Here is a 14,923-nt window from a genome sequence, read left to right as displayed (position 1 = left end):
GCAGACGAAGCTTAAGGCCACGGAGGCATTGCGAGTGTTTTTGGAAGCTTCTATTGTATGTCTCAGCCACCGCTGAAAAATAACAATTAAGCATGATCGCCTGCTGCCAGGGCTATAACGGTTGTTACAAGCCCCAAGACAGAGTTATAAGCCACGCTTGGGCTTTAAGAGCTGGTATAGCCCGAGGCAAAAGACATGTAATGCTGTGAGGCCATGTTCGAATATAAACAGAGATAAACTAAAAGACGCGCATTGGAATGTTGGAGCAGAAGGCCTTTACCAGCAATTAATGCCCGACTCACATAATTGTTTTTAAAGGAGCTCCCAGCATGCCAGTTTTTCAGAGCTGATTTTCAGAGCTGTGAATGTACCTTCTGCCCCGTTACACGTGCCACTGAACTACCAGCACTGACTGGAATACAAGAAGCCTCACGTTATCCCGGGTTATGTGTGAGTGCTTTCAGGGGTCTCAGATTCTCACTCCCAACGAGAAAATCTATTCTCATATATGATATGGTGAAACCTGAGAGCAACGATTAGACCAAATGAGACAGTCACATCTGGCATTATGACTAGACAGGCCTAAATAGTCTGAAACATTCAGATATAGTATGAGACATCTATACAAAAATGGACAGACTAGACGAGACACTCGCAACTGACACCAGAAAAGTACTTAGGCCTGAATAGACTGATGCTCAGACATGGCACGTGACACCCAGTGCAGTGAACACATCTGGTGAGACACTCCTATCTGACGTAAGTAGAGAGACTGGAATAGACTGAGACAGACATGGCATGAGACTTCTATAGAGCAATGGACAGATCTGCTGAGACACTTGCACCTACCATGAGATTACTGCAGAGACCTGACTGGGCTGAGACACTCGGGCATGACATGGGACCTCGAGAGCAATAGAAAGATCAGGTGAGACACTCGCACCTGACGTAGGTGGAGAGGTGGGACAGACTGAGATATTCAGACATGGCATGGGACCTCTAGAGAGCAATGGACAGATCAGGTGAGGCACCTGCACCTGACAGATGCAGAGGCCTGGCTAGGCTGAGACACGCAGGCATGGCATGGGACCTCTGGAGACCAAAGGACGCACCAGGTGAGACCCCTGCATCTGACATGAGATGCAGAGGCCTGGCTAGGCTGAGACACGCAGGCCTGGCATGGGACCTCTGGAGAGCAAAGGACAGATCAGGTGAGACACCTGCACCTGACATGGGATGCAGAGGCCTGGCTAGGCTGAGACACTCAGGCCTGGCATGGGACCTCTGGAGAGCAAAGGACAGATCAGGTGAGACACCTGACATGAGATGCAGAGGCCTGGCTAGGCTGAGACACGCAGGCCTGGCATGGGACCTCTGGAGAGCAAAGGACAGATCAGGTGAGACACCTGCATCTGACATGAGATGCAGAGGCCTGGCTAGGCTGAGACACTCAGGCCTGGCATGGGACCTCTGGAGAGCAAAGGACAGATCAGGTGAGACACCTGCACCTGACATGAGATGCAGAGGCCTGGCTAGGCTGAGACACTCAGGCCTGGCATGGGACCTCTGGAGAGCAAAGGACAGATCAGGTGAGACACCTGCACCTGACATGAGATGCAGAGGCCTGGGTAGGCTGAGACACGCAGGCCTGGCATGGGACCTCTGGAGAGCAAAGGACAGATCAGGTGAGACACCTGCACCTGACATGAGATGCAGAGGCCTGACTAGGCTGGGAGCCATGGACAGTCCAGGTGGGACACTCACACCTGATGTAGGTGGAGAAGCAGGAACAGACTGAGGCACCCAGACATGGCATGGGACTTCTAGAGAGCAATGAACAGATGAAGTGAGACACACACCTGACGTACCTAAAGAGAACGGAATACACCAGACATGGCACGGGACAGCTAGCGAGAACTAAACAGACCACGTGAGACGCTCACATCCGCCATCATAACAAGTGATTCCGGAATAGAGACAGACAGAGATGTTATGGGACAAATAAAGAGCAGTAAACAGACCAGGTGATACACTCCCATCTGGCGTGAGTAGAGGCCGCAACAGACTGAGACACTCGGACATGGCTTGAGACATCTTTAGAGCCACGGACAGAGACGGTGAGATACTCACACCTGATGAAAGTAGAGGCCGGAATTAAGGGAAACAGACAGGCATGATTTGGGGCACTCATACAGCAGTGAACTGATCAGGTGAGACACTCCCATCTGATGTAAATCGAGGCCGCAATAGACTGATACTCAGCTACGTCACGAGACATCTACAGAGCAACTGACAGACTACGCGAGACACACCTGGTAAGGGAATGCTTCACAGCAGCTCTGAAGAGACCAGTAACTAGTCGCACCAGACGCGGGACAGACCGGGAACACTGAATAAACCCGGTGAGACTCTCACGCCTGGTATGTGGCATCTAGAGCGCTCTGATGAAACGCACGAACTAAAGATACTGCTTGAGCAAAGCATGAGTGTCATGCGACGCCGAAAGGTGAATTAATACAGTAGATGAGAGATATCTGAAACGAATCTGCTAGAGACCTCCACATCAGACACTCGTACCTGACACAGGGCCACTAAAGAGCGCTGAACAGACTAAATGAGACATTTTCAACTGGCATAGGAAAACCAAATAGCTCTGTATGTAGTACGTGAGACACTCACTTGGCTTGGAACCACTAGGGAGCTGGACAGAGACAGTAAGGCAATCAATCCCAACATGGACTTGCTAGAAAGACTGAGAATGAGTGAGATAGACTGAGAATGAGACGCCTCACACCTTACAGGGGTTATCTAGAGAGCTCCGAATAGATACCGCGAGACCATGCCTAAGAAAAGACTGGGAGAGGCAGATAAAAAGCTCTGAATATATAGTGTGAGACAGTCACGTCTGACCTGTAACAGATATTTGAGCATACCGAATGAGACACTCGCACCTTATAATGGAGGAGGGTACTCAGAAGAGATCCAGTGAGACACCCCACTGGACATAGGACAATTGACGTCTCTGATCGGAATATGGAAGACACACCGGCAGGAGGAGGGCTAGAGCCCAGGATAGACTTAATGAGACACGCACACATGACTTGAGACAGCCTGAGACCTCCACATAGAGAACAGGAGACACGCCGACCAGAGGACAACTATAGATCCCTGTATAAAGTTGGTGAGACACTTCCACCTGACACGGAACAGCTGGAGGTCTCTTAAGACTGAAGTGCGCCTAGCAGGACAGTAGACCCCCGAACAGCCCTCGCAAAGAGACAGACTCCTCGCTGCAACCACTCTCCTGGGTGAGGTGGGGCCAATGAGCGGCTGTCTCAGACCCACATCCTACCTGGACCTCGGGCACTGTGAAGACCTCGGCGTCCGTCGCGCAGGCCACCAGGGTGCGGGCGTCAAAGTCCATGGTGCGGGCGGGCATCCCTCCCCTCTATGCGGAGGTCGAAGTGGGGTAACCTCGGACGGAACCTGCTCAGTCACAGCCGCCCCGGGGGCGTGGAGGTCGCTGTGCGGTAACTTCGGACGCGGGCCGCTCACGTCCAGTCCTGGCCGGCTGCACAGCCCCCTCCTGTGGTGGTCTGTGTGCGGTAACTCCAGACGGCGGTAACTACAGACCGCAGCGTGGAGGTCTGCGTGCGACAAGTTAAGATGCAGCCCGCATACACACGGCTCTGGCAGGCTGCACAGCTCCCCTCGGAGTACGGAGATCGCTCTGCGGTAATTTCAATCGCAACCTGAGCACACTGCCCTGACCGGCAGCACAGTCCCCCTTCTGTGCGTGGAGGTCAGTGTCCTTGCCGCAAATTCAGACCTGTGCGTGGAGGTCGGTGTGCGGTAACATCAGACCGGTGCGTAGAGGTCGGTGTGCGGTAACATCAGACCGGTGCGTGGCGGTCGGAGTGCGGTAACATCAGACCGGTGCGTGGCGGTCGGAGTGCGGTAACATCAGACCGGTGCGTAGAGGTCGGTGTGCGGTAACATCAGACCGGTGCGTGGCGGTCGGAGTGCGGTAACATCAGACCGGTGCGTGGAGGTCGGTGTGCGGTAACATCAGACCGGTGCGTGGCGGTCGGAGTGCGGTAACATCAGACCGGTGCGTGGAGGTCGGTGTGCGGTAACATCAGATCGGTGCGTGGCGGTCGGAGTGCGGTAACATCAGAGCGGTGCGTGGAGCAGTGTGCGGAGACAGCCTGCGGTGGCTTCAGACCCCCGCGCGGCCAGTGCTGTGCATTCACTTCACCGTGCGGTGAGGTCGCTGTGCGTAGGTAGAGCAGAGTGCGGTAACTTCAGACGCACCCGGCCGCCCGCAGAGCCCCCTCTCCCGCCAGCAGCCTCGCACGGTGACGGCGCCGGGCCGTCCCCCGCGGTACACACTGCCAGTGACGACAGCGGGGCCCTGCGGACGCCAAATCCATTTCCCCAGCCCTTTATCTCCGGGCGCTGCGGCGGAACATGATTATGAGCTAAATTTGAACTGGGAGCGAATCGATGCCTCCCCGCGCCCCGCGGGCCTGGCACACGCACCGGCTGCTGAAATGCAGCCTCTCGCTGTACACAGGTCCCGCTGGCACCAGGTCTCTTCTGGTAACAGTTAGGATGTATAATTGTGAGCTCGTTCAGCTAAACATAATGTGAAGATGGCATTTTTTTCTTGATATGGTGCCTAATGCTACGTATTCAGCCAATTTACCTATACGAGAGCCGAGATGTGGGAAAATAAGTATGTTTGTGCCAAGGATAACACACAGCAGTCAAGTGGAGAAGCCGAGATTGTAACCCAGGCGGTTCTCGTGATGAGGCGGCCAGCAGACCCTGTGGACATTTTAGATGACCAGTTAGATTTGCTTCCTACTGCATCCTGTTGTTAGCACATCTGTAGTCTACACTTTCAGAAAAACTCTGCAGGAATGACTATGGGCCAGATGTACGAAAATTCAACTTTGCATTTCTTAAATAGCGACTTCATAGAAATCGCTATTTAAAAAATGCAATGTACAAAGATGCCGATTTTATAATTGCAATTGTTATTAGAAAATAGCTTTTAAGAAATCCCATGGCATTTGAGCCAATGGGCCAGATTTGCATTTCTCAAGTAGCGATTTTCTATTAAGAAATCGCAATGTAGGAAATGCAAAACCAAAGATGGGCAAAAGGCTCCCGTTGTGCACCTGTAGAGCACACATATGCCCATGAGGCATATGTGTGCTCTATTGCAATTTAAAAAAGCACTTTGGGGTGCTTTTTTGGGGCAGAGCGCACAAGCACTCTGGCCTTCTGTAATCTCTCTGTGGGCTTTTAACCACGCACACCCATCAGTTCCTTTGGTTTGTGGGCTTGCCTTTTAAAAATCGTTTGATATTATTTGTGAAAGCATGCATACGTCATGCCTTTTCCAGGTGGTTAGACCTCTTCGAGCGCACCGGGCAACTACTGTCAACATACCTGGCTCCATGGTTTCTGGACTACTTTTTTTTTCTTTCCTACACAGCGCGGTCTCCCTGCGCATTTGCTGATTCGTTTGACTGCGAGCGAACTTCTGTTTCATTTTGTGTGCTCCTTCACGCTCATGGCGTGGTGCTTTAAATCTGCTCATTTATGTAAAACTGTATTACTTATCATATTCATTTCATGAGGCAATAAAAGTCCGGTTAGGACTTTACAACGCTAATAGCTCTTAGTCGAGCAAATGCGAGACCCATTACATTGCAAATGGTTATTTAAATTGCACCTTTTTACCATCAACTTCAAGTCGATGGTAATTGCATCTCCTAAATGCCCAAGTCGCATTAAGGAAATGCATGGTACATCAGAATAGGAATCTCAAATAGGAAACCACTATTTGAAATTTCCTATTGTGGGAATCTAAATTGCGATTTCTACAGTGCAGAAATAACAATTGGCGATTCCTTAAAGGGCTTTGTACATAAGACAATCCCAGTTTCCATTTCTTACCGGCCAAAAATAGTGATTTGGACCATTAAGAAATGTAAAATGGGCTTTGTACATCTCCATCTGTGGTGGTGCAGCCAGGACTTCAGAGACGCTGGAATACTCATCCATTACAAATGGTAGCTATTGTCCAGTGGGAGAGGGCCAGAGAGTCCAGTGGCAATAAGGCTGAAAAAATCGATTACCATCTCACAGGCTTTCATGCCAGGTCAACATTTGGGGAAGCCTACAGCGATTGCCTTTTCCAAATCATTGGAAGACTTTGACATGTGGGAAACATCTTTACAACTCACCCCACCTCTGCAACACATTCTTTAGCAGCAGTCTTTATGTGGTCACAATGCCCTCATGACCTTCACAAGTCAAGTCTACTATGTGTCTCCACCATGTCTGTGTAATGATCATTCGAGTGGCACGCAAGAGCAGACCTTTGCAATGAGGAGCCAATTCACCAAGGGCATGGTGGACATCTTTCAGTTCTCTGAGGCTGGAGGGTCAGTGAGCTCTTTTGACATGATCAAGGTCCCTTCATCACTGTGATTTGATCAGTTTTAACACAGAGATCAGCCTCACCACAGTGCTCAATGCACGGTGGCATCTTAGTTATCAAAATGGTGGTATAACTGGTGACAGCCGTTCCATACAGAAATAGAGGTGAAGTTTGCAAGACCAGACCACTGCCAGACTACCTCTGTTAGCGGGCATGTCATATCCAGTTTCATCCAACTGTGAATGGTGTGAGCAGGGACCCTTATCTATACCCTAGTGTCAGGTTCTCTGGGATAGGATGGCACCACGTCCAGATGTCCATGACAATTTCAGTTTGCAAGGCTAGATCAAAATAAGCCACGTTGATGGCTTGAAACTCTACTTGATAGTTTTGTGACCAGTTGATGTCTGTTTTTTCTTGGTTACTTCTCTTAATGGGGTACTGATGTATGCAATGTCCTAAACATATCATAGTGCTGTGGCTGGCCATACCTCGGAAGGGAAAAAGGTACAAACACTTTGGAAGGTGCTGAGGCAAGGACTTCTACCGTTTCTGGGTCATGTCTTATGCATTCATAAGAGCGTATGTGCCCAAAGACCTTTAAAGCTGGTTGGCAAAAGTCACATTTCATTTTGTTCGTGTCGACAAAAGCATCACAAACCTTGACCAAGGCATTATCTTGCTGGTTACTGCCAAACACCACAATATTGTCACTGTAATGTGAGCAGTCGCGAACACCTTGAATTCCCTCATATTTCCTCCTGAAAAACGTAAGCTGCTGACAAGACACCAAGATGAATCATTTGTACTGAAATAGGCCCAAGTGAATGGCAAACGTAATGATGTAGGATTAGTCTTGCAGTTCTGTGATATTCTGTGTTCAACTCCAGTTTGGAGAAGGCTTTCCTCTGTTGAGCTGCTGCACTGTCTTGAAGGTGGGAAGTCTGATGATGATCTCTTATATCTCAAGGCTGTCACATACCCATGCAGGGGTGACTCTAGCCACTGTGCTACTCCTTTGACATAGGAACATCAGAGACACAGGGCCTTGCCCCTACCACACACTCGGCAAGATCTTGTCCGGGGTGCTTCCTACTTCAGAATGTTGAAGGGAACGCCTTTGAAGGACCTCACAGATTCATTAGTAGGGAACTTGATTCCCCTGACTTTCAATGACCAAATAAAAGGTTTTGGATGTGACATAGTGATATCAGGAATTCTGACTTTGTGGCAATGAACTGGCAAGTTTCACTGTGGACGGTAGGCTCAGCAGGGATTCTGTTTCCATAGGAGGCTAAATCACTTAGGTATCAAATCACCTTCTTGGCCACATGTAGAAGGGAAGTGCAGAAATAGCCTTCGCAGGGGAGCGGTGTCCATGAGTCATATGGAAATATTCTGACATTAAAAGGTTCAGGTTTTGTGTCCTCCGACAGCTTAGCAATTTTCAGCATAAATTTTCAAGCATAGGTTGGCTCCACTCTTGACTAGCAATGGAGTCCTGACTCTTCAGATTAGTATGGGGAGCTCGAGCTCAGTTATGTAATTTTGTCCTTGATCAGCATACTGCTTGTCCTAGAGTACACCATGCCATCCTTTGTCCCTTCTGACTTCTCTCTTGGTAGTGACAACTCTTTCTTGATGACTTGATTTGTGTGAGTGATTTTTGGCAGGAGGTGTGTGGTACACTTCTTTTTGTGGTTGTAGACTTGAACACTGTCCTTAAATGACCGCTGTACTGCACACATTATGGGGCATTTTTATGAGCCCCTAGCTTAACGCCACCTAGTATATACGGCCCCTTCACACGCAGCACTTTGCGTGGAATGAGCGTGCAGTGGGTGTTGCTGTGCGCGTGCCACAGCAACACCCATTGCATTTTCACGCTGCCCCAGATTGATGTATTTTCGTAAACTTGAGGCAGCGGCAAAATCTCAGGGGTGGCATTAGAAAGGCGCAACGAGAAGGAATACTTTTATTCCTCCTCGTTTTTTGCTTTTTCTATGTGCGCTGCACTCTGCAGCATGCATAGAAAGAGCAAAATACCAGAAAATGATTATGTGTGGGAAAGTGTTCCTTCTTGCACATAAACAATCTTTCAAAATAACGTTTTGGCACTTGTACACACAGAAGTGCCAAATCGCCACTAGTGATTGTTTATGCGCAGGAAGGGACTGCTTCCCGCACATAAACAATCAAACCCCTCAATGCAGACATCCTTGCACAACGGTGCACGGATCGCTGCGTTGGTGCTGGCAGCTAAAGTTAGCACCAGTGCAGGGGGAAACGCAGGGGTGCGCCGTATTCTAATAAATCTGGCGCATCCCTGCGTTTCTAAAGTGACGCAGCACTTCGCTGCCAATTTTGGCACAGCACCGCGCTGCACCACTTTTTAGTTAATTATGCCCTATGTCTTTCCATGAGCGCAATTAGGCACATGTATTTGGAATTTCTAGCCATATCCGCTAAATTTCTTACTTGCTTCCTGAGTTAGTTTTTGAGAGTGTTCAATGCAGGAAATTCCACAGAGTGGCCTGAGCATGTCCATTTCCTCCACTTAAACCTTAGCAGTCTGATCTTCCTGGGCCAGTGAAGGAACCTCATTGGTGGGTCACAGGGAAATCAGGGGTTAATGGGCACCAACTGTGTCAATTGTAGACTTTTACCTCTGACAACTTGGGTGGCCCTACTACTCCTGCCATGCTGTTTGCCATATATCAGCTAAGAATCACTATCCGTGAAGTAAAGACTGTTGCTACAAAGTTGAGGAGGTAGCAGAGGCAACAGCTATCACCTTAGGGCTCATCTCTGATCAGCTAGAAGCCAAAGAGCTTTTATCCTGCAAAACTGTATGACCCTGGATTTTGTCCTGGCTGCCAAGGGTGTAGTGTACACCACTGTAGATGCAGAATGTTGCTCTTACATACCCTGTCTCCCTCAGTGTTCCAAAACAGGTGGATCACATTAGAGCTAGTGTAAAGGAATTGCAAAAGATTAATAATGGATTTAAACTTTGATAGAGAAAGGTTTAGCGTTTTTGATCTGTAGGGTATGAAGATTATAGAAACAGTACTTGTCATTTTCATTCTTCTTATTTTTTAATATATTTTCAAATGAGTCTGCATGTGGGCTACTCACCATTTCACCAATAATAATTGATCAGCCCTTTCCTTAACTCTCATTATCCCCTACTGGTCAGCGTCTACTCACTCTCCTCTACGCAGCTCCACCTGTTGTTGCTGCTGCCTCTGCTGTGTTTCTAACTGACTCTCAGTTCGAGGCCCACCTCCACCCGCTGGCTCTCGTCTGCGCCTCATCCCTGGTGGCCAAGTGGCCATCTGCTTGTAAGTATCTTGCTGTCTCTTTACTTTTGCTTATTTTTCTGTCATCTTTATTTTAATTTTCTTTTTTTCTTCTCTTTGTCTCAGCCTTTCACTTTCCCTGCTTTTCCCGCGTTCCATTCCACACTGCTGCTGCTCCTGCGGCCACACCCGCAAATTGTTTTCCTGCCCTCCTACCTCCCAGCTGAACAGTCTCCCCACACCTCCCTCCCCTTCTTAATGGCGGCTGTTGCGCACTGAGAGGGTGACTCCTCTGACCTCCTGGTCAGCGTCTGCTCGCTCTCCTCTGCACAGCTCCACGTGCTGCTGCTCCTGCTGCCTCTGCTGCATTTCGAACTGAGAGCCTTGCTAAACCTCACTTCGAGGCCCACCTCCAACCTCAGGCTCCCGCCTGCACCCCATATCTGGTGGCCTAGTGGCTATATGTATGTGAGTATCTTGCTGTCTCTTTTTACTCTTGCTTATTTTTCTGTCATCTTTATCTTGTCCTTTCTTTCTTTCTTGTCTCTTTCCTTTAACCTTTCACTCTCCCCGCGTTTCCTGCGTTCCATTCACTGCCACTGCTGCGGCGCCCCAAAGTCAAGGCAGCCTGCGCCTGTCCGCACCTGGACTGCGCCCAGCTCCACAAACCCTGGTCCACCGATCTTCTATCACCACATCGTGGAGAACCTCCAAGTGCCGAGCACAGGATGCTCCATCGCCTGCCATCTTGCATCACCCAGAGACACCCGAGACCATTCTCCTGCCTCTACTGCCACCCCCCACCACCAAGCACCAGACCCTGCTGCATCCTCCTCAACATTTCCTCCCTCCACAAACACACAATAGAATGCTGGGACCTACTAGACTGCACCCACCTGGACATCACCTTTCTCACTGAAACATGGACAAACACAGCATCTGCACCCAACAGCACCTTCTCCATTCCCAGCAACTACAAACTGCTCTGCAAAGACCAGCCTTTCCACCCAGGCGGCGGCCTGCCCATCGTACACAAATCCTCACTCTGCCTGACAACCAACGTGAAAAAACACTCCCTCCTCATGGAGCACCTTCATTTCCAGATACACGCCACCCTCAAGTCAACCTTCCCCGGCACCCTCATCCACAGGCCACCTGGACCCCGACCAGCCTTCAGCGACTCCATCCTCAACATCATTTCTACTCACGCTCTCGCCTCCTCGAACTACTTCCTCCTCAGTGATCTCAACTACCACATTGACCGTGGGAATGACACCAACACCGCTTCCCTTCTCGACAATCTTGCCACAATGGGACTAAAGCAATTTAGACACACACTCAACACAATCTTTTCCATCAGCAACTTCACCATCAACAACAACTCATGCTTCAGTGGACTCACCACCACTGCATCCATTTCACCATCACCTCACCGACCATCCGCCTCTGCACACTCCACGCCACAAGCTGAAAATGGAACTAGATCACTGAGGAACAGCTCTCCAACACCCTCAGCAAGTCTCTCCCACCCCTCACCGCAGACGCCAACATCTCAGCACAGAACTTCGACCAATGGATCTCTGAATGCGCCAACACCCTAGCACCTCTCCATAAGACCTCAGCTAAACACTACCTCAAGAAGGCCATCTGGTTCTCCCCTACACTCCAGTACTCCAGGCGCACCTGCAGTTGGTTAGAGAAAAGATGGAGGAGCAGCAAATCCCCGGAAGACTTTGAGACCTTCAAAGCTGCCACCAAATTCCATCACCACCTCATCAGAGTCACCAGAAAAGCCACCCTGCAGGACCGTATCAGCGCCACCGCTCACAACACCAAAGGGCTCTTCACTGGGGTCAAATAGTCTGCCAAACCCCAAACGGAAACGGCAAGCATCCCTCAATCTCAAGACCTCTGGGACAGACTAGCCAACTTCTTACTCTGGAAAATCAAAGAAATATACAACAGCTTCGGATCCCAAGACCATCCGAGCCCTCCAACTACCCCCCAGCTCTGACTCACGAACCATCACAGATCCTGCACCGTTGGACCACCCTCACCACAGACAAGACCTGCACTATCATGAGCAGCATCCACTCCGGAGCCCCTACGGACCCCTTGCTCACCACATTTTCAATAAAGCAAACACCTCCATTGCATCGAGCTCTGCCACACCCTCAACTGTTCCATAGAGACAGCCACTTTTCCAGAGGACTGGAAGCATGCTGAGATCTGCCTGCTCCTGAAGAAACCCATCAGCCAACCCCCTGGACCTCAGGAATTACGGCCCCCATCTCTCTGCTGCCTTTCCCAGCCAAGGTCATCAAAAGGCCATCAACTCTCAGCTCTGTAAACACATCTAGGACAACAACATCCTGGACACCTCCCAATCAGGTTGCACCCTCCCCGCTGCCACAGATGACATCCGCTTGCTCTTCGACCACGACCATACAGCAGCTCTCATCCTACTGGACCTATCGGCCGCTTTTGACACGGTCTCGCGCCTCACCCTCTGCTCCAGACTCCACGCAGCTGGCATCCGCGGAAAGCCCCTACAATGGATACGCTCCTTTCTGTATGGTAGAACACAGAGAGTCAGACTCCCGCCTTACCTGTCAGAACCTATGGAGATTAGCTGTGGAGTTCCACAAGGTTCCTCCCTGAGCCTCACACTCTTCAACATCTACATGGCCCACTCGCTTCCATCATCTGGAACCATGGGCTGAACATCCTCTCCTACACTGACGATACCCAGCTGATCATCTCATTGATCAATAACCCCACTACTGCCAAGAAGAATTTCCACAACAGGATGGAAGCCGTCATCGCCTGGATGAAGGACAGCTACCTCAAGCTCAACTCTGACAAGACTGAGATTCTCATCCTGGGACCATACACATCAACCTAGGATGACTCCTGGTGGCCATCCAAACTCAACACCACCCCCACCCCAACAAACCACTCATGTAACCTTGGCTTCATCCTGGACTCATTGCTCACCATGACCTGCCAAGTCAACTCTGTTGCATCCTCCTGCTTTCACACACTCTGACCTCTACAGAAGATCTACAAATGGATCCCAAAGGACTGCTGCAAAACCATAACCCATGCCTTGGTTACCCGCAGACTTGACTATGGCACCACCCAGAAAAACCTGAAGAAAATACAGCACATCCAAAGTGCCTCTGCCAGACTCATCCTGGACATTACCCGCTGCAAACACATCTCCAGTCACCTAAGAGACCTCCACTGGCTTACTATAGAGAAAAGAATTAATTTCAAACTCCTCATCCGCGCATACAAGGCCCTCCACGTCCTAAGACCCACCTACCATAACTACCGCATCTCCTTCTACTTCTCCACCAGACCTCTGTGCTCCACTCAACAAGCACTAGCCACTATACCCTGTATACGGAAGACCTCAGCAGGTGGAAGATCGTTCACCTTCCGCTCGGCAAGGAGCTGTAACACCCTGCCCTCAGGCAGTCACCATTGCTACCTCAATTCAGGAAGGACCTTAAAACCTGGCTCTTCAACTGAAGCTCAGAGGCCAACCGCCCTTAGCGCCTTGAGACCCTTACGGGTGAGTAGTTGGGCTCTATAAACCCTGATTTGATTTGATTATCCTAGAAGATGATAATAGTACAGACAGTAATTTTGAATTTGATATTGAAAAATACCTTGATGATGAAATGAACCATGAAGTTAGTAGACTGATGTCAATACATTTGATTAATGCCTTTCACCATTGGGTGCAAAAGGGATGGATTGAAAAAACACACATACTTTCCCTAAAATTACTGTAGAAGCCAATGCCATGGTGCATTGTGGTTGTCATCTTGTTTACCCATGTTAAACATAGGCTTTTCGCCCATGACATATTTAGCCTCACTCTCATGCTTGGCATTACTAAGCAAATGTTCTTAATTAAGGTAGCTCAACATACATGTTGGACCTGGCCCTTTTTGAAGGGTTATCCCCAAAATTTAGCCTTCTTTCTCCTATTTTTTCTGATCTGTTGTGTTGGTTTTTGGACTCTGGGCACTTTACCACTGCTAACCAGTGCTAAAGTGCATTTACTCTCTGTCTCAATTGTATTGGTGATTGGTTTATCCATGATTTGCATATTTGATTTACAGTGAAGTCCCTAGTGCAGTGCAGTGTGTGTGCCCAGGGCCTGTAAACTAAATGTTACCAGTGGGCCTGCAGCACTGATTGTGCCACCCACATGAGTAGTCCTGCAAACATGTCTCAGACCTGCCATTGCATTGTCTGTGTGTGCACCCACTTGCCAGGCCCAAACTTTCCTTTTTACTACATGTAAGTCACCCCTAAAGCAGGCTCATTGCATGGGTAGGGTGTAATATTAAAAATTATGACATGTACTGGTGTGTTTTACATGTCCTGATAGTGAAATACTGCTAATTAAATTTTTCACTATTGCAAGGACTGTTTCTCTCAAAGGGTAATATGGGAATTATCTTGAAATCTTTTAAATGTAGTTTCCCATTGGGAGCAGATAGAGATCTGGAGGTTGGTGTCTCAGGACTCACAAGTTAAAAAAATGCATTTTTGGTGAATTTGGTTTTTGAATTGTGTGTTTGAAAATGCTATTTTTAGAAAGTGGGCATTTTCTTGCTTAACCATTCTGTGCCTCTGCCTGTCTGCTGAATAAACATCTGGGTCATGATGACAGTGGGCTGTTTGTGCATTCAATCTAGACAGTCACATGAAGGGAGCTGAGATGTGTCCTGCATATCCAGATGACCCATCACCAGGCTGATGGGTCTTCCTGAGCTAAAGTGGTGGAAGGAGCTGACACTTGCACCTAAATAGGGCTGTGCCTGTCCTCACATAAAGGGCCTCTGACACCACATAGTTAGAATCCTTGTGGACTTAGGACATTCTGCCAGGAAGAAGAGCTGGATGCTGTAGGAGAGGCTGCCACTCTGCCTGTTGCTTTGTTGTGCTGGCCGGTTGCTTGCTGCTTGTCCTGGGAGTGAAAGGACTGGACTTGCCTTTCTACCACCTGCTTCCAAAGGTTCTCCAAGGGCTTGGACTGAGTTTGCCTCCTGTTAAAAAGTCTCAGGGACATCAAAGACTTCACCTACTAGCACCAGGGCTCTGTTGCTGAGAGTTCTGACTAGCCAAGTGGTGCCACATCCAG

The 14,923-nt window shown here is 49.2% G+C and overlaps 1 protein-coding gene across 2 annotated transcripts in view; it reads right to left on the bottom strand.

The window, feature by feature from the left end:
* The window catches only part of RCAN2 (regulator of calcineurin 2), a 309,461-nt gene that overhangs the window by 191,721 nt on the left and 102,817 nt on the right, over positions 1-14,923 (bottom strand). The window contains exon 1 of one of the 2 annotated variants that reach the window (XM_069236089.1): positions 3,353-4,598. The exons of the other annotated variant lie outside the window; for it this stretch is intronic. Coding sequence (XP_069092190.1) covers positions 3,353-3,439 — 87 coding nt within the window. The 5' untranslated portion in view covers positions 3,440-4,598. Of the gene's footprint in view, positions 1-3,352; positions 4,599-14,923 lie in introns of those variants that run through there. 2 annotated transcript variants of the gene reach the window in all.

The sequence above is a fragment of the Pleurodeles waltl genome, chromosome 5, assembly GCF_031143425.1.
Source record: "Pleurodeles waltl isolate 20211129_DDA chromosome 5, aPleWal1.hap1.20221129, whole genome shotgun sequence".
NCBI classification, from domain to species: Eukaryota; Metazoa; Chordata; class Amphibia; order Caudata; family Salamandridae; genus Pleurodeles; species Pleurodeles waltl.
This window is presented reverse-complemented; position numbering and strand designations above follow the sequence as displayed.